We start from the raw sequence: 20,321 nt of genomic DNA, 5'->3' as shown, positions 1-20,321 counted from the left end.
GAGTTTCAGGCAAAAAGCTCAACTCAGAATCTTAGAGAAGGCTTGCTGGACACTCACACATCACAGTTTTTCTGCAATAACAGGATTTTCTGCAACTTAGGCTCACAAATATTCAACTTATTCAGCCCCTAGAGAAGGAAGTTTCTAGAAATTCTGGCTAATTACTATACTGGACTAAAGCAATCTCAGTTGCTTTCTCCTGCAGTCATGCAACTGATGACCATTCCATCAATTCCCTAAAACTACACCCATGCTCTCTCATTTCCCCAAAAATGGAACGCCCATCCCTGTACATATCATGGTCATTGCCTGGAATCATTCAGCAGGCATCCTCCTTCCAACTTTGCTATTTTAAGAGGAGGAGGTGTTTCCATGGAGATGGGGAAGCACACGAGGGCAGCAATCTTCCTAGAGAGACCTCTAGGTTTGCACCAGTTGTGCTATCTCAAAGTGGACAGAAATCTCTCTCCTGAAAAAAGTGCAGAAGCTGATGAATAAAATACACAGCAAGATCGGCTGACATCATGGTGACTATAGTTAATTACATTATATACTGGAACATTATTAAGAGAATAAGATTAGAAGTATTCTCACCACCTGAAAAATAAAGCGGGATGGTAAGTATTTGAGACAGTGCGTATCCTAATTAACTAGATCTAACTATTCTACAATGTATACTGTTTTAGCCAGCTTTTCGCTGCTGTGACTAAAGACTCAATCAGAACAAACGTAGAAGAGGAAAGGCTTATTTAGGGGCTCATGGTTTCAGAGGTCTCAATCCATAGGTAGCCGGCTCCATTCCTGGGGGCTCAAGGTAAGGCAGGACATCATGGTGGAAAACTAGGGCAGAAGGAATCAGCTCACATGGTGATCAGGAAGCAGAGAGAGCGACTCCACTTGCCAGATACAAATATATCCCCCAAAGCCATGCCCCCAGTGCCCACCTCCTCTGGCCACACCCTACCACTTCAATTACACTCAGTTGATCCCTATCAGGGGATTCATTCACAGATTCACATCCAAACCATTCACATCCAAACCATAACATACACATATATCAAAACATCATGTTGTATACCATAAATATATACAATTTTTATTTGTCATTCCAAAAAAGGCAACACAGAAGTCAATGAGGAAGCATGCATAAATTTTTTTCTCATTTTAAGTCAATGACCCACTTCATATCTTCAATAAATCTACTCCTCTGAAGCCCCCTCTTAAAACCTAATTGATTAGTATTTTCTCTGTAATTTTCGATGAAAGACATACTATAGTTTTTGCTTACTCTGTATACTTTTGACAGTCAAGTAATTAATATGATAGCCATAATTATTTAAAATCCCAGTGAAATATATGGATGGATAAGTAAATTACAGAATAATGGAATATTATTCAGTTTTTAAAAGGAATGAAGTTCCAATACATGCTATGACTTAGATGAACCTGGAAAACATGCTAAATCATGTAAACTCAACACAGAGAGTCAAATATTATATGATCACCTTTATACAAGATATATCTGAATAATCAAATGGATAGAAACAGAAAATACAATAGCAGTTACCAGGGCCTTGAAGGAGGAGGTAATAAGGACTTACTATTAAGTGGACAGAGTTTCAGTTTAAATGAATGATAAAATAGTTTTGGAAATGGATAGTATCGATGTTTGCAAAACATTATAACATACTTAATGAAACTGAATTGTGTTTAAAAATGGTTAAAATGGTTTTATGCATATTTTAGCACCATAAAAATATAATAAATTTTTAAAATATCTTCATTACAATAAAGGGAACTCATGACCCTAAACCCTTTGATATCCTAAAGCCACCATGAAATACAGTTCTACTCATACTCCTTTAACCAGACCATAAGATCTTGAGCAACTTTGTATATAATAATATTTAGATGTCATCACATCACCTCCAGAGAGTTTGTGCCAGTTTACCACTCAGCCAACAGTGTTCCTATCTTCACACACCGGTTGACATTAAGTTCTGGCAACCTCATAGAATCTCTGCCTGTGAAACTTGGTTGTATTTCACTGTATTGGTTATGGGTTGAACTTGAAGGTCTTCCGACGTGTCTGTTGGCTACAGTGTGATCTCCACATATTGTTTCTGCCACCCCACGCACAACTCACTGTGACCACCTCATCATGGATGGAGGGCTTGCTAAGGGCTTGCTTTATACACTCTTTCCTGACCCCTCTCATCCATGTTACTCCTGTCTCCTTTGGTGCTCCTTACTCCTTTGTAGATTCTTCTTCTTCTTCTTCTTCTTTTTTTTTTTTTTTTTTTTTTGACATCAGTATTCCTTTGGAGTCTGTCCTGGGCTTTCTCTGCTCATGGTCACATTCTTAGAAAAGCTGTTCCACTTACACGGCTTCAAAAATGAGCCATATATTAACAGTGTTTTTCAAAATGTTGGCCAAATCTTCCTCTTGAGCACACGTCTTACGTATCTGTGACCACATAGACATCTCCACCTAGAAGTTGCACGTCCTGCTTCAACTGCTGCACAATCATCACTGATTCAGCAACTGGCTCTTAAAACCTGCTTTGAATTTGTGGTTCACCGTCTCATTGAATTGCAACGTCTTCCACTCTGTTCTTCAAAAAATTTGAGAATTGTCCATGATTCTTCTTTTCTCTTTTTTCTTTCTTTCTTGCTTTTTTTTTTAAGTAGCTCTTCTCTCCACCTCAAATCAGTCACTTTCTACATGTTTTAGGAACCTAGCCACTTTTGTTTTCCTACAAACACATCCCTAGTCCAGCCCAACACAACCTTTTTGACTCTTTAAAGTCCCAATTCCACTCTTTAACATTACAATCCACTCTACAGCCAAAGAAAATTCTCTGAAACACAAGGTTGGTCGTATAACACTTTTCAAGCTTCCCATTGTCTCTAAAATAGATTCCAGACTCCATTGTATATCTAAGAAGATTCAGACCCTTCTCATCCCTCTCCCAGGTCATCATACATGCCACTCCTCCAACCTGAAGCTGGTGGTCCCCACCCCACAAACACAGCATCCGACCACACTAAACATCTTTCGTCTCAACACATAAGCCAGACGCTCTCATCCCTCAACATCTGCAAATAATAACAGCAGCTAATGCAAACCATAGACAGCATTACACTATACAGCATTTCTAGGCTCAGAAAACTCTCACTTCCTATGTGCCTTTCAGCTTTCCATTGGTTGGCTACTTGCAATGTCTTCTCCATTTCTGAACCACAGAGCAGATCTCAGCCTCTTTCTTTCAAAGCTGCTTCTCTCCCTGCAGAAACCCTCTTGTACATGACAGCTTTAGAAATGACCCCAAATAGTCTGCTCTTGGCTTCCATTTCTGGTGGCTGGAATCCTACAACTCCGACCTCCTCCAGTGTTCATCCCACTTATCCTCCATTCTATTGTGGCACTTGTTTTATCCACCTACAACCCCATGAGTGTGGTTCCAGTCCTTTGCATCCTTCCAACTGTAGCAGACTCGGGCCAAAACTTTCTTATTGGACTTCTCATAACCCCTCTCACTAAGTACAAGGCCAGAGCCTAGTACTACTACAAATTTTTCTATTATTCTCTTTAGAACAAATTCCTTTAGTCTCTTCAGCCACCTTTGTGGGCTGGAGGTGGGCGCTCAGCTAAGGATTCTTAGTCAGCTTTTTTGCTGCTATAACCAAAAGACCTGATAAGAACAATCTTTTTTGTTTGTTTGTTTGTGGTATCAGGGATGGAACTCAGGGGCACTCAACCACTGAGCCACATCCCCAACCCTATTTTGTACTTTATCTAGAGACAGGGTCTTTCTGAGTTGCATAGCGCCTTGCTTTTTTGCTGAGGCTGGCTTTGAACTCTCGATCCTCCTGCCTCAGCCTTCCAAGCCACTGGGATTACAGGCATGTGCCTCCACACCCAGAAACAAGAACAATCTTGAGGAAAAGTTTATTTGGGGACTCATGCTTTCAGAGGTCTCAATCTATAGACAGCTGGCTCCATTCCTTGGGGCCTAGAATGAGGCAGAACATCACGGCAGAAGTGTGTGACAGAGAAAAGCATCTGGGGACGTGACACTAGGAAGAACAGAGAGAGAGACTCCACTCATGAGAGTCTCAAACACATTCCCCCAACGACTCACCTTACCTGCCACACCCTACCTAACTTCAGTTATTCCCTATCAGGGAATTAGTGCGCTGGTTGGGTTAAAGCTCTCATAATCCAGTCATTTAACCTCTAAACTTTCCTGCATTGTCTCACTCATGAGATTCTGGGGGACACCTCACATGTAACCATAAGAGATTCCAAAGCCAGTTCTTGGCCAGCTCCTTTTTGAATGCTGCATAGGAGATGCGGGTGAATGTTGAGAAGTTGGAGAACATAGAGGAGACCTCTGATTAAATGGTGATAGGAAAAGGAGACAATACTGTGAAATGTACCTGATGGTACAGTGTCAGTCAGCTCAAAATGCTACAACAAAATACCAGGGCCTGGGTGGCTTAGACAACAAACATCTACTTCTCACATTTCCAGAGGCTGGAAAGTTAAGATTAAGGTGTTTGGAAGTTCAGTTTCTGGCAAGGTTTTCTTTCCTTACATGTAGATCGCTTCCCTCTGTATGTGTCCCCATATAGCAGATAAAGACATTTCACATCTCCTTCTTTTCTTACAAGGACACTAATCCTATCATGAGGGCACCAGCCTCAAGACATCATCTAAATCAAATTACCTCCCTAAAGCTTCACCTCCCATAACATATTACCCTAGGACTTAAGGATTCAACATTATGAATTTGAAGTGTCAGGAACACAATGTTCAGGCGTGACAGAGAGAAAGGCCATGGTAAAAAGTTTGTTTCATTTTAAAACCTAAGGGATCTGAGGTGATACAGGGTAGAAACTGTACTATCCTGTAGACTTACAGTGTCTCTGAAGATTTTCAGTACCTTGCTGTTAAGAGGGAGACAAATAATAACAGCAACTAATGCAAACAATATACAGCATTACACCAAATAACTCCTGCTAAAACATCTAAACTATGGAGCCTAGATACCCTTCAGCAGATGAATGAATAGAGAAAATGTGCTATATATACTCAGCCATAAAGACAAATGAAATTATGGCATTTGCTGATAAACGGATAGAACTGGAGACTATCATGCTAAGTGAAATAAGCCAGTCCCCCAAAACCAAAGGTCGAATGTTTTCTCTTATAAATGGATGCTGACTCACAATAAAGGGTTGGGGGGATAATAGAAGTACTTTGGATAAGACAAAGGGGGATGAAGGGAAGGGAAGGGGAATAGGAACAGGAGAGATAGTAGAATGAATTGGATGTTGCTTTCCCATATTAATACACAACCAGTGTAATAACTCCACATCATGTACAACCAGAACAGGAAGTTGTACTCCATGTATGTATAAAATGTCAAAATACTTTCTAGTGTCATGTATAACTAAAAGAACAAATAATAATAATAATAAACCCAAGGGAAATCACTGACAGGTGATGGACAGAAGACATGACCTGCTTGCAGGTCATAAAAAGGTTATCCTTTCTTTGTGGGGAAAGAAATGTAAGGGACAGGAGGAGATCAGGAGACCAGATGGAGGGCATCTTAGTGGCTCAGAAGGGAGTACTGGCATCGGATAAGGAGACCACTCCATCCTACACGGTGCTAGAACCAACGGGCATTGCTGGCATACTGGACATGAGAAGTGGACTAAAGGGAGAAATGAAGGATAATTCCAAGGATTTTGACGCCACCATGGAGTGAAGAGTGGTGAGATTTACTGAGATGAAAATTACTAGAAGGGGAGTGGAAAGATTCAGCTCAGGGAATTATTAAAAAATATCTGTTTTGGTTATATTAAGAGTGAGATGATTGTTAGGCAGCAAAATGATTAGACCAAGAAGGCAACTGGAGAGCCGGGCCCGGTGGCGCATGCCTGTAATCCCAGTGGCTCAGGAGGCTGAGGCAGGAAGATCACAAGTTCAAAGCCAGCTTTAACAACTTAGTGAGGCCCTATGCAACTCAGCGAGACCCTGTCTCTAAATAAAATATTTCTTAAAAAGGGCTGAGGATGTGCCTCAGGGATTAAGCCTCCTTGGGTTCAATCCCTGGTACAAAAAAAGAAGGCGTCTGAAGTCTAGAGTTTTGATGTTCTAGTGTTCTGGTTACTGCTCTGTAATAAATCACCCCTAAAACTTAGCAACATAACCACAAGATAAATTCTGTTTGTTTTTTAATGTTCACAGACTCAGTGGCACGGGCCCTTTGTTCTGTTTCACATATCTGAGGCCTCTGGGAGATGCTGGGCTTGTCTTGAGTGACAGAGGGTTTAGTTATCTGAAGGCTTCTTTACCCACGTCTGGCACTGAGCTGGGCTGCCCTGAAGGCTGGGATCAGCGGGTATGGGCCGGGGTGCCCACACATGGCCTTTGCCCATGAGCTGGCTTTCTCACAACCTGATAAAGTTGGTGCAGCCAGGCTTGTTCATGATAATGCAGGGTTCCAAGAGCAAAAGTTCTGAAGGTGAAAGCAGGTGGCAGCATCGCCTTTGTGACCAACCTCAGAAGTCACATCTCATCACTTCCACAGTATTGAACCTTGCTGGGCAACGTAGTCACACACAGCCCACCCAGACTCAAGAAGAGGGGTCTATGACAACACCTTTCTTTTTTCTTTTGATACCACCTTTCAGTAGGACTAATGCCCCAAAACCTAAATAGCCCCCATATTCCCTGCCAGATGGCAGAGACCTAAAAGAAAAGAATGGAAGGGTGGGTCATTGCAAAGTGAATGTTAGAAACCAGCTTCTTGAGAGGGAGATGGAGAGAAAAGTCAGAGACAGAAAATAGGCAGATGTGGTGATGCACACCTGGAATCCCAGCTACTCAGGAGGCTGAAGCAGGAGGATTGCAATTTTGAGACCAGTCTCGACAATTTTGCAAGACAGTATCTCAAAATGAAAAATAAAAAGGAGTAGAGATGGGATAAAAATTAAAAAGGGGTTGGCAACGGTTGTGGCTCCGAGGTAGAGCGCTCACCTACCATGCCTACCATGTTCGATCCTCAGTACCACCTAAAAATCAAGATCCACCTATAACTAAAAATAAATATTTAAAAAAAAATTAAAAAGGAATCCCTGTGTTCAATCCCCAGTACCAGCACCAAAAAATTTTAAAATGTACAGGTTTACTATCAACTGTCTCAATATATCCTGGAGGTTGACATAAAAACTAAACCTTCTAATTTTGTATGTACCAGATTTATTAGATGAGCCAAACCCAGAGAATACAATGCAATTATGGCTTGGATTCTCTTTCACACCTTACATTCTGTGGGTGTCCCTTCCCTACCCTTTGGAGGTAGTCACTTGGGTAAACTTCAAAACATCACCAGTGTTTTTGACTGTAAGAATGGTTTTATTTTCAAATATTCAATAACCCAGAAAAAAAATCTGTTTAAAATACATACACTTTTTTGAAGATTGGATAGTTTCAGAGGAAAACTCAGCACCCTGGATTCTTTTGAATTCTTGAAGGTCTGACAAAGCTGGACTTGCTTTGCAGCAACTGGCAGGAGCCGGGCAGTACCTGGGATGAGGCCAGTGCACTCTGGCCCACAGCCCCGTCCTCCTGTTTTCTCAAGTGCACTAAATTCTTCTGTTTCGTCTCCTGACTCTGGGCCCAGCCCCAGTGAATGGACACGTGCTCTCTTCTTTCCCTGTCCTGACCCTGCATTCTTCCTGCCTGTGAGCCCCTATTTATAGTTTTCTCCTCGCTGTTGATGTCATCTTTCACTTGGGACGCATATTTGTGAGCCCCTTAAGGTCCTCCCCAGGGCCATGGGTGAAGCATCTTCACACTGACATCTGAGACGGACCATCCCACCCAGACTGTTGCTCTTCACTATACAAACACGGACTTTTCTGTTCTTTGTCATGAATTCAGAGACTCAAGACAGCTTCTGTGCTTATATGGCTTTAGCCTACCTAACCCCTGTGGCCTGTCTTTGGCACCCATGCTGGCCCCTGTGGGGTGGCTACAAGTAACAGGGCAGGCTCTATCCCCTGCCATGCTCTCTTCTCTGTCTGTTTTCCTGGGGAGCCCCACCAGTCTCTCCACCATTAGATTTCTCCCGGGAGAAGCATGACCTCTCACATTGCACAGACCCACCTCCCAAATTCTTAGGAACCGACATCAACTTTACCCTGGAACCCTTTCCTGCTTGCCTCTGAGAGCAACAGAGGGGAGCATAGAAGTTTTTGCAGCTTGGACACATCCGGTCAGGAGTGAGGTTTCCGTCTCTTCTTCCCCCAGACAACTCATCTCTATGGGGGGTTGCCCTGGGGGCTCCTGTCACTTGACTTGCAGGTACAGAAACTCCCATTCCACGGCACTTTCTACTCGTGAATTCACTAAAACGAATCTAGCCTCTCAAGGAATCATCAGCTTTTTGTAGGCTGGAATCCAAAAATAGTCTGGTCAAAAGAACATACTGCACTTGTAAATCCTGCAGGACAGTGTGTAGTTCCTCCTGGGGTGTGACCGAGTTCTGTGAATGGGTGAATGAGCTGTCTTCCAGAGAGGGCAGATCTTGCTCCATGGAAGGAGCCTCTGTTCTGCTCAGTCCCTGAGAGTGAAAGTGGTCAAAAGCTAACCTCAGAGGCTGAGATGAGAGGACTGAACTGCTCTGCATATTCCAGAGAGAAGAAAGCAGGGGCCCTAGGGCCAATCCAGGCAGGAAGGAAGAGAGAGGAACCTAGGGATGGAACACAGCTGGAACATCAGGAGGCTGGGCAGCCTGTGAAAATTTCAAGATGAAGAGAGAGACCTTCAGAAAGGTCTATAGAACAGCTCTGAATTCATCTGTGTGGCTACAATGTAAATAAAATATTTCCCAATTTTTCACCAAAGCCTAGCCTATGCACAAAACTTAATGCCAGTTTATAGGAGTTGTGTATTTGCTTACTTAAATCGTGGAACTAAAGGAAGTCATTGAGTCGAATGCCTCCGTCAGCAATGTGTTAAACACAGCACAAGGCTACTAATAAGCTGGACAGGTCTGACAGAAGGAAGTGCCTCAGACAGGGTGACCAGGAGTCCCTCAGCCAGTCACTGGGACACTTGCACCCTGGAAATCCCCGACCCGGCCACCACCACAAAGCACTTTCAATGAGTATGTGTTGCACTGATTTGGATTTTCAAGGGGTGGGAATGGAGGTTGGAGTCAGTCTTACCTTGACCTCAATGGCCAGAAAAAACAAGATGGAAGACATATGTGTAAGAAAACTTTATCTAAGGGAAATGAAGCAATTTTCTTTAGCTGTGCAGACATTAAGCATCGCAGCAAGGCATCAGCCTAGGTCTGTCTTAACTCCAGTTCCATGCACTTTTTCTTCCTGCCCACATTCCCCTGACTGAAGGGCTTGGATTTGTGCCTGAGTCATTGCCTAAGTTTGTGCACTTGCTTTTTTCCTTAAGTGCATACTTTGTACTCATTCTATTCTAAGTGTGCTGGCAGTAGTCTGCTCTCCAGACCCTAGTGAACACAAGACGACTCTATTAAGTGCTTGGACCAGCCAACTTCTCCCACTTTATCTATGTGTTCCACTCCTCGCTCCTATAAATTTCAAACTCCATCCTTCACTCCACATTTAGCTGCCCTCCCACATTCTTCTCATCAGTTTAGCAAAAACAGAACAGGTCCGAGAAGATTCCTCAGTAGAAGGATCCTCAGTAGATGACATTTCCCACAGACCCCCAAATTGGAGCCCTCAAATGTTAAAGTCTTCTAAAAACCAGAACAAAAGCTCAGATGAGGTCAAAACATGTTTTTCTTGTTTTTTAATTCTTTCTGCAGAAAAAAAAATTATGATGAAGTTTCTAATAGTCCTGTGCTAAGCATTTAAGGCCATTATTTAAATAAAAACAAGCAAAAAATAAATATGCTTATTTTAGAAAAGAAGATTCTTTGAGATCAAATCAGTCCAAAGAAAAATTCTGCGAGTTTCTTAAGTGGACCAAAGGGGCATTTCTTTAGAAAGATTAAATTCTACTAGATATTTTAATATTTAATATTACTGTGGGTATGATTAACAGGATTTCTTTGATGAGAAGAATGTCATATCAGAAACTTGCAAATCAAAAATGTACTTAGAGTATTATTTAAGTCCCGTCTCCTGAAAGAGGGAAATTAACTGTTTAGGAAATAATTTGGGGGATGGTGATAAAATGTAAGATAAAAGCTGAGAAGGAAAACAGTAACTGCAGAAATCATGGCTATGTTTAAATTAAAGAGGAATTTCAGTTTCTAAAATCTTGTTCATGATTTTTTCATTTACATTTGATAGACAATACAGATAACAGAGATAGGGACAGGAGGCAAAGTGTTTGCACAAGGCAATGCTTTGCTTTTAGACCTGAACCTCTGTTCCTTCGAGAGATCGAGTGAGAAGATGGAAGGGCAAGACTTTCTTTGGGGTTATCCTGCTGAGTCTCTTCTTGAAAACGTCTCAAAGTCCCCAGACTTGTGCTGTGGAAGGACAGCATCCCTTAACTTCTTTTCACTCCTTGCCTGAAGAGGTGCAGTTCCCTGGCTTAGTGATAAATCTGGGGAGAATAACTGATGGTTTTCTGCCCAGCACATTCTTTCTCTTGGTATATGACTATCTCTAAACAGCACCAGCTGCTCTCTGCTCCTGCATACCTCCACACCCCATTGTTGAGGGTAGGTGCAGTCAGTATAAGCAGTGCTGTGCAGCTTAGAGGAAAATTTCTCTTCGTGGAAAGCAGGGGTGGGAAAAAGCTTACTTCCTTCCAAAAGTAGGAAGCAAACTGATGAGGTCAACTTGCTTAATTCTGGAGTTTGCCCCTAGGCTGTTTCTCTAAACTATTCCTCATTAACAACTGAGGTTTTATTTTGGTTTTTCCACCAATTTCCTGTATTTCTCTAGTTGTTCATCTATGGAATATGGAATGCTCATCTAGGAATATGAATGAAGCTTTTGGAAACACAACACTTGAGGGCATTGTTCAGAGACTTAAATCAGAATAGAACTTGGGAGGTAGCACATCCATGGATTGTCAGCCGTGGTGTGTGTGTCATGGGGAGTTGTAGTGAGCAGTGGGTCTTCACCACAGTGAAATTGGTCTGGGTGAGAGGTCATAGACCAACCTGTCCACATTTTCCATCTGGAGGGTCATTGTGGAGGATGATGCTTTCCCTTCAGAAGGCAACTTTCTGTGGAGTTCCAACTGTTCTCCATGGACCTCAGAAAAGCAAAAGGCACCCAACCCCCACCAGAGAAGCAGGTCACCTCTCACAGGAATGGTGTGTGGTTCCCTTGGGTACTCAGTGTACCATTGGATCCCAAGAACTCAGAGTGACTCAGCATTAATGATGGACACACACGATTACTCTGTGCAGTGTTTGTGCCAACTGCTTTCAAAACAAGCCAATCCCCAGCCATTAGAGCAGTTATCCCAGACAGAGCCATGGAAGACACTCTGTGGCTATCTGAGGGAAGGAAAATACATGGAGAAGATCCTCGTATGGGCTTCCCTGAGGCCTGTCAGTCAGTACTTTCTTTTTGGAATCTACTACCTATGATCTTTGAGACCAATCGACAGATATTCCCCCCTCCCCCACTCCAGTGGAGCAAGAGGCCTTTAAAAGAGAATATAATGTGGTATAAATCATGGACAGTGGCCTGTGGGTGCCCCAACACCATCAGCTCCATGGCTCTACAAGGGACAATGAACCCACTGGCAGTGACCCTAGGTAGGGGAAGGAGCTCAAGGTGCCGCTGCTGCAGTTGGGGGTGGGGTTGCATTAAGTAAAACGTGCTGCTTTTCGACGGCCTTCAGGGTGGCTGGGTTCCAGTGTACTCCAGAGTGCTTGGAGGGTTCAAGCTTCCAACTAGCGGCACCCCACCAGTGAGCCCCACATCCCGCTGAGCATTCAGACTCAAAGAGGGAAGGGTAAAGCCTCAGCACTGGCTCCACGGGGCTCATCCATAGTTGACTTTGGATCACTTAAATCCACAGAGGAGAAGCCATCCCCAGAAGGCAATTCTCTGAGGCCTACAAAACCCATCAGGTCTGACAGTGCCCACACCTGGGAAGGGGGGGCTGGAAGCTCCTGAGGGAGACCTCAGTTAGTTAGGGGGCCAGAAGTACCTCGTTGGCAGAAGAAATGTCAACGAAGGCATCAGGCAACGGTGTCTTTCCCCCAGAAATCACCAATGTGTGAGGCCAGAACGAAGTCCTGAGAGTTGTCCCAGTGCAGACTAAGGAGAGGTCGTGAGTCCCAGGACACGAGGATCTCTCAGAAAACAAGACCTTCAGTTGTTTCCCTGTATACCACTGAGTTTCTATCCTTTGAATTACGGATGGGAAATTTAAGACAGAACTAAAAATTTTCGGTTTTTGATACAGAGTTAGCCCTTCAATTCACTTATCGGGATTTGGTTGGATCCATTTCAGAGCCTCCTGGTAGCTCTAAAGTCAGAGGAATATATTTCATATGTCTGCGATAACAGATACAAAGCCTGAAAACTGGCTTATTTCAAAACAAGTGTGGTTGTGAGGCCAAGACTGTGATAACTGATGATAACTCTTCCTACTCTGAAAGGTGAGCTCATCAGACAGCCTTGAATATTGTCCTCCTGGAGCCCTGCAGGAAGCACCCGCCAGAGACACTGCACCTCCAGCTTCCAAAAGAGCCTCAACATCACCTAGGCATCAGAACTCCCTGGCTGAGGCTAAACAAATGAGACATTTAGTAGAGTCGTTTTTACACATGTTTTCCATGAAGTGTTTGAACTCTGAACTCATGTGGGCAAGATAATTTAGTTATTTAATTCCTTTAATGTCTTCAGATCTTAATAATTTTTGAGCTTCTTCTATATTTTTCCACCCCTAAAAGTTGAATAAAAAGGAATCAGTGTTTGGTGGTATACTCCTGTAATTCCAGTGGCTCAAGGAGCTGAGGCAGAAGAATCACAGGTTCGAAGCCAGCCCCAGCAACTTATCAAGGTTGTAAGCAACCTAGTGAGACCCCATCTCAAAATTAAAAAAGTAAAGGGCTGGACATATGGCTCAGTGGTTAAGCACCCCTGGGTTTAAAAAAGAAAAAAGTTGAATAAAAGAAGGAGATTCCATTTCAAACTTGGTATATCACTATTATCAGACAACCTTTCATGCACTTTCTTACGGAAATCTTTCTATGTTGGGATTTAATCTCAATGCGTAATACCTCTCTGATACGTGACAATGGACAGTGAGGCAGGGACAGTGACAATGGACAGTGACGCAGGGAATTAGGGATGGGAAATGTAGGAGGGAGTTAATTCTCACCCACTAGTATACAGTGGTCTTTGAACTTATTTACTTAGTAAGTAAATTAGTTTTAAATACGTTCCAGAGCGTTCTGGATCCCAAAGGCTCAAAGTAACTCAGCATTAATGATGGACACACACGATTTTCTCTCCAGTGTTTGTTCCAGAGCATTCTGAGAGACCAACTATCTACCATCCACCACAACCCCAGGAAGTGGAAGCCAAGGCTGGTCTTGGGAAGCATCCTCGAAGGGCTAAATGGCCTGTTGAGCAATGGTTAAGTAAGTCCAATGCTACCAGAAAACTGGAGAATGTTAACAGGAACACACTTCCCTAAGCCAGGTCTTCAGAAAAAGCACTCCCTTGAACACCCTGAGACCTCTGTATCCCTTCCTCAGAGGCTCTAAGCCTACTGAGCTCCATGAATCCTGGTCTCCATTGCCTTCCTGTAGAGAGAACGTGTTATTGCTGCCACAGGGCGCTGCACCTGAGGATGGGCTGGGGTGACTGGTAGATGGGTAGATCTGCCCAACTCCAGAATTCTCTCCTGGAAAGTCACTGAGCTAAAAGCTAGAAAGCCATGGTTCCATTCTGTCCTGAATCTGCAAAAGTTTAAAACCCTAACTGGGAAAAGAATGCTATTTATTGGCCTTCCTCAAAAATCTTCACACCTACTACTTAGCACTTCTGTTGTTGTTAACACCCTTCCAGTCTGACCTCAGGCTGCTGGTATCTCTCGATTCCAGGGTGCAAGGCAACATGCAAGATGCACACTGGTTAAGGACGGCTGCCCTCAAAAGTCTTGGTCTAGATTGAGCCTCTCATGGCCCAGGTACACTCCAGGTTTGTGCCAGGCCCGCCTTTGTCCAGAGACCATCCTTCTCTCTATTCAGACTGAACTCCCTTTCAAAGCTTGGTGAAATCCCATGTCTCTTATTCCCTCCTCTCCAAATTCTTGTAGCCATCACACAGCCTCATTTGACTGTTTACTGACATGCCATCCTGATCCCATCAATATGTCAGGGTTGCTCAACATCAGCGCCCCCAGTGGATCGTGGGATGTTTGGTAGCACCCAGACCTCTGATGGCAGATTTTCCCCCTTCAGAGCTGCTATTACTAGACCAGAAGACCATGACAAAACACTGGGCCCTGTTAGAAACTGAATCTAACAGGATTACTGACTCAGTGGGTTGTGTTTAAAAATCAATGAGCGGTGGAGATAAAACCCTCTAAAGGCCCATCACTCAAAGACAGAAATCCAGTTAATCTGATGCAAGACTCAAATCTGGACTTCCTAAAACACCTGAGTCCTGGGAATATCTTTTTCAGGTGTGATAATCAACTAATGAAAATTTCACTCCTATCAATGCCAGTCTTGCTTAACTTCTGATTCAAAGTAGTAAAATGACAGGAAAGGTGAGAAAACGGAATGGAATGTACAACTCTATTCAACTGAAAGTGATTTTAGAGAATTTTATTTTATGGTTAATTTTTCATGAACATTATTTATAGTTTTACTACATTTAGATAAACACCTTAAGAAGAAAATGTAAATTAAATACTATGAAAGTGTACTCTTAATGAAACATGGTTTTAATAGGATATGGATATATAAGTCTAGTGGTTTTATTGCATTGTTAGAAAATTATAATATGAAAGATACAAAAAAATCAACAATGTTATTATTTCTGTTTATTTTACAATCAGTATGCCATCTTTTACCATATGGCTTTAAATTTTTATGCTATCCAACCAGTTTCAAAGAATAGTTTATTACATGCCTTAATAAAACATTTAAAATATTTACAAGTTCAAAATAGATGCTTCGTAACTGAAAAAAGTTCACCTGAGAATTCTTTATAACATTGTCATTTGTTTTTCCAAGTTGTTAACGTGGCTGAATGTCCACATGCAATCTATATTGTCTGCTGCATCAAATACTTTTAATTCCTTACTTAAAACTGATTAAGCATTAAGTGAAACTGTTATAAAACTTACAGATGGAGAACCAAGTTTATATCCACAATTGTTTTGAATAATAACAATTTAACAAATTATTCATTATAGCTATTGAAATAAGAAAAATTTTAAGTTAATATGATTTTACTGAGCTTTAAAAAAAAATCATCAAGCACTGAGAAGGCCGGTTCATAAAATAAGGAACAATGATCATGTAAATATGCAATATACAAACTGAAAATGACATTTTCAAAATTTTGCATGAAGGAAAAGGCATACACTGTATACACATAATCCTATCATTTGTCTTCGGCAGCCTCAAAAAAAATTGCCTTGAAACAAATTTTCTTAGAAAAAACTTCTTTAGAAGTTAATGTCAGAGTAGGCATAAATGTGTAATGCTATGCAATATATAGAAAACTTCCCCACCTTATGGCCAAAAGACAAAGATTAAAATCTTTCCTGTCCATCTATAATACAACTTGAAAATCATGTAGGTATGAGGTAGTGTAGTTATTGTATTACATGCTGGCTATTAAAAGTTATGCTAAATTTAAGAAATATTACACTTGGCCAATTGTCAGATACCATTAAAATAAATCCTTAATGCTAAATTTCATAGGTAGAGAGAAATTTAAACCAAGTGCCTTAAAAATTTATATTTAAACTGTGAAGACAACTAGGTTTTGTCATAAAACAGTAACTTTTCAAAGCAAATATATACAGTTGCAATTAAAGCAAAAGATTATTTAACATTTGCAAAAACGGAGGGACAGACAGCTGAGTGTACAATGAGGTAGGAAATCAAAGGTTCCATTGGCTTGTATAAGACTTTACAATTTGTAAACCAGAAAAGTTTTTATATTATTTTATATGTGAAGTTGAAATTTAAAATTACAGATATCAAAGAAATAGCTACATGGGGAGGTATGTATATATATACACACACGCGCACAATTCTTTCGTGGGACAGGATGCATTATCATAGAACGGCCATTCTCCCTGACAAGCTGAGTGTACTTCTGAATGCCTCCAGAAAACAATCCCAACTGATTTTCTCTTCCAAGTCAATAACAGAGAGAACATAACAACACTGAAGAGAGTCTAGTGATATCTGCTCCAAGGCCCCCTTCCCCTTCAAGCAACCCCATGGACAAAAGTAATGTTCAACAAATTACTCTGAAATACTGAGACTGGTCCCCATATTCTCTCAAGGCAATACCCTACTTGCTTCCAAATCGTACACACACAGTGGGTGGTCATCTCCCCTGTAAGCTACCCGGGCCCTTCACTGAAGGTGCAGTCTAGAGAAGTGTCACTTTCAAGACATCTGACTAGATGAAATAAAGTACTTTCTATTCCAAATAAACTACTTTGTACCCTTGGAAACTGGGTTCCATTTGTCTTCGGCAGCCTCATATTTCTGCAAATGCGAATACATTATCTGAAATGCCTGGGACCAGATTGTGTCAGATTTCAGATATTTTTTTTGGAAAAAAAATTTATGTTTTTGAAAAAGAATTTATATATGTAAAAAATGAGATATCCTGGGGACAGGATCTGAGTCTAAACACAAAACTGATTTGTTTCATATACACCATAGCCTACAGTTACTTCAAATTTTGTCGTGCGCGCTCATGTTTGAGCGCTACCTGTACATGAGATCAGGTATGGAATTTTTTGCTGTGGTATCATGTCAACATTCAAAAAGTTTCAGATTTGGGAGCATTTTGGATTCTCAATTAAGGATGCTAACCCTGTATATTTTCTTTTTTTAATTGTTGATGTCTATACCTTGCATCTGACTTTCAAATCTGCAATCCCAGAATGGTTTAAGCACTACTGCAAAACATATGGGATAATTACTCAGATTATAAATACGTTTTATGATAGGATCAAATAAAGACAAAGACTGATTTTTTTTTAAGAGAGAGTGAGAGAGGAGAGAGAGAGAGGAGAGAGAGAGAGAAAGAGAGAATTTTTTAATATTTATTTCTTAGTTCTCGGCGGACACAACATCTTTGTTGGTATGTGGTGCTGAGGATCGAACCCGGGCCGCACGCATGCCAGGCGAGCGCGCTACCGCTTGAGCCATATCCCCAGCCCCCAAAGACTGATTTTTAAAGACAAATGATCTGTGTCACTTTATGCAGCATGAAAATAGGGAAAGAAAACAGAAATAAATCTGGTTCCCAAATGCAAACCCATAAACAAACAAGATTAAGTTTCATCCTTTCTCACAAACCTGCAGAGTTATAGATACACTGTTAACTAAAATAATGCTTTTTAGAAGTATACCATAGGACTTTAAAAACAGCATGAAAAATGAATTGCACTCCTGGTAAGTGTAGGTAATCCCCAACCTACTGCCATGCCTGCTTTCCTGGCATACGTGACTTAGGGCAGAAAAGTGAACAGTCTTCTATTTTGGCAAGCTCCCCTGGATCCCAGATCAGGCTGCCAGTGCACACACTCAGGTGATGACATCCTGAGTCCTGACTCTCCTGGCACGGGGGAAGAACATCAGGAAACAGAAATTTCATAATGAGCTCAGATGGAGAAGATACTGAAGAGGGGAAAAGAGGGAAAATGATACTTATCTACTACTGCAGTGCAGCCAGAAATTCTATAGTCAATAATAACAAAGAGGAGCAGAAGCCTCCGCCTTGGGTCAACCCTTGCCTGCTCCTAGATCCTCCCTAGATCTCCTGGTTCTGGCAGAGGCTGCAGGGGAAAGCTCTGGGATTCAGCAAGAAGACTTACTTTTCACACTGCAGCTCTGCACAAACATTCCCCACGCTGACACCCTCCTGCTGTGTAGACTGGAACTCTTATTAGCAATGCTTGGGGGAGATATTTTCTTTAAACCAGTACATTGCAAAAAGGTCAATTTTTAAACTTCTGCAGGCTGCTTCTTCAGTAGGAGCTATCTGGAAATGTTTCAAGCTGTAAGACTGTTTGACATTCTGCAGTTTTCATTCTCATGGTCATTTCGAATACTGGGGAAATTATTTTATTCTTTAAAATACAAGTATTAGGGCTGGGGATGTAGCTCAGTTGGTAGAGTGCTTGCCTCACAAGCACAAGGCCCTGGGGTCAATCCCCAGCACCACCACACACACAAAAAAAATCAGATTTCCACATGTGATTTTTTCAGTATCTGGAAAACAAATCATTTCTGTGTCTTGTGGAAATCAAGGCAAAAATCAGGGTTGACTGGAGAGAAATTTCCTGAACAGAAAGCTAGGAGGGGAAAACACAATATTGATAAGTAAGGGATGGCCTTACGAGGCTTTCTAGACAATGCCGAACTTCAGTAGAAAATCTGCTGGGCTGGAGGACGGGAGTCCGAGTTCACTCATCAGTAGTACATTTATCAGTCATCTGCTGACAGAAGTCGGAGATCCCACCACTCTGCCTCTGCTCCACCTGCCCGGCTGGATCGGAGGCTGCACTGGAAAGGGACTCCTGCCCCCGGATGTAGCCGGCCTCACTGCTTCCTCTCCCATTGGGAGGCAGCGCAGCTGGAGGCCCATCAGAGAGACTGAAAACTGAGGGCGCCGAGGGTTCCCCATCAGGAGTACTTTTTCCTTTTTCAGAAATTAAAAACGAAAGTGGGCAATCAGAAGCAGAGTACTTGGCGAGGATCTGTATTTGCTCTTGACTCAGAGCTGCTTCTTTACAGACTTTCTGGCAAAGCCCAGTCAGGTTCTGCTTTGTCTCACCCAGAGTGGACAAAATGTGGTCTCTCTCCTTCAACAGGCTCGCCTTCTCATTTTGCTGTGAGGGGGGAAAGAGAAAACCGTGATTGAGATTTCTTAGCTCAAGCAACATTTCTATGGCAATGAACATGCAATGTCTCCTTATTAAATAAGAAGACAGGGAATTTTCCTTTTCAAAGCATATGTTAAATGCCAAGAGTACTGAATCTCTTCAGTCAGACATCTTAGAATTCGGAATTTTTCAGACTTAGAAAGAGTGGGTATACATATAATTCCTTCAGCTGGTCTGGGGCAGTACCCCACTGTCAAACCTCTATATTTTTAAGCAAAACAGCAAAATACCAAATAAAGCACAAAGTAGGGGAAAAACTCTGTGTTATCAATTTAGGTGAGTTTAGGACCAAGAGTTTGTAACAAACTTGCAGTTTTCAGAGTTTTTTGTATTTGAACATTGCACATCTGCAGACAGACAGACTATAATAAAGAACAAAACACCATAAGTACAGACTATAGTGCTTCACTAAGGAGACACCATTATAAGATTCAAGTAAAGACTGCTTTTTTGAGTAGTTGATTTGTGCCAAATATTATACAAAATGTTTTAAAATACACAATTTCAGTAAATAATCCACACATTGATTTCTGATTTAAACCCATTTAATAGATAGAACTAATAGTTTAGCGTGTCAAAAGACAGAAAGCGAGGGGGTAAATTCCAAAGTGTTAAGAACCTGGGAAGAGTAATTCTTTTTTTAAAAATTTCTTATTAAGTAGATTTTATTTTTTATAACAGTTTAGATTTACAGAGAAGAGAATATCATTATCATATACCTATATCTAGTTCCCCCTATCATAAACATTACACTAGTATGGCACATTTGTTGCAACTGATGAACAAATACATTAATACAACACAATACAAATATGTTAATAGATTATTTGGATGTCCTTTTTCTTCTCTTTTACATTTTATTTTTTTATTGATTTTTTAAAAAAATGACAGTGGAAGAGTAATTGTTTGTTATTTTTATTATTATAATTTTTACAAATCTTACCCCTACAAAAATCTATCATAGGATTTTTCCAAAAGTTTTCCTGGTTCCTGCCTTTCTGTCCATGTCACTCACTACTCATCCCACCTCATCCTTCATAGTCTACCATTTTATTGCTGCCAATCTAATGCGAGCTAGGAGACCTAATAAGCTGTTTATAAAGTTAGAGTAAATAAATGTTGATAAAAGGTCAAAGGTTTCCCTTATGATATTTAGGAAAACTTTCTTGGAAAACCA

General features: G+C 41.4%; 1 protein-coding gene and 1 non-coding gene across 5 annotated transcripts in view; one reads left to right on the top strand and one right to left on the bottom strand.

Annotated features, from left to right (window-relative positions):
* Window positions 1-14,810: 14,810 nt before the first annotated feature.
* The window catches only part of Bach1 (BTB domain and CNC homolog 1), a 43,335-nt gene continuing 37,824 nt past the window's right edge, over window positions 14,811-20,321 (bottom strand). For all 4 annotated transcript variants that reach the window (XM_078044504.1, XM_078044507.1, XM_078044505.1 and 1 more), the window contains exon 5: window positions 14,811-19,090. In XM_078044504.1, the coding sequence (XP_077900630.1) occupies window positions 18,665-19,090 (426 nt within the window). In that variant the 3' untranslated portion in view covers window positions 14,811-18,664. The remainder of the gene's footprint in view (window positions 19,091-20,321) is intronic.
* Trnav-cac (transfer RNA valine (anticodon CAC)) lies at window positions 18,353-18,425 on the top strand. The gene has a single exon. It is a non-coding gene; the product is annotated as a tRNA-Val (tRNA).

Source organism: Ictidomys tridecemlineatus, chromosome 3, assembly GCF_052094955.1.
Source record: "Ictidomys tridecemlineatus isolate mIctTri1 chromosome 3, mIctTri1.hap1, whole genome shotgun sequence".
Lineage (NCBI taxonomy): Eukaryota > Metazoa > Chordata > Mammalia > Rodentia > Sciuridae > Ictidomys > Ictidomys tridecemlineatus.
This window is presented reverse-complemented; position numbering and strand designations above follow the sequence as displayed.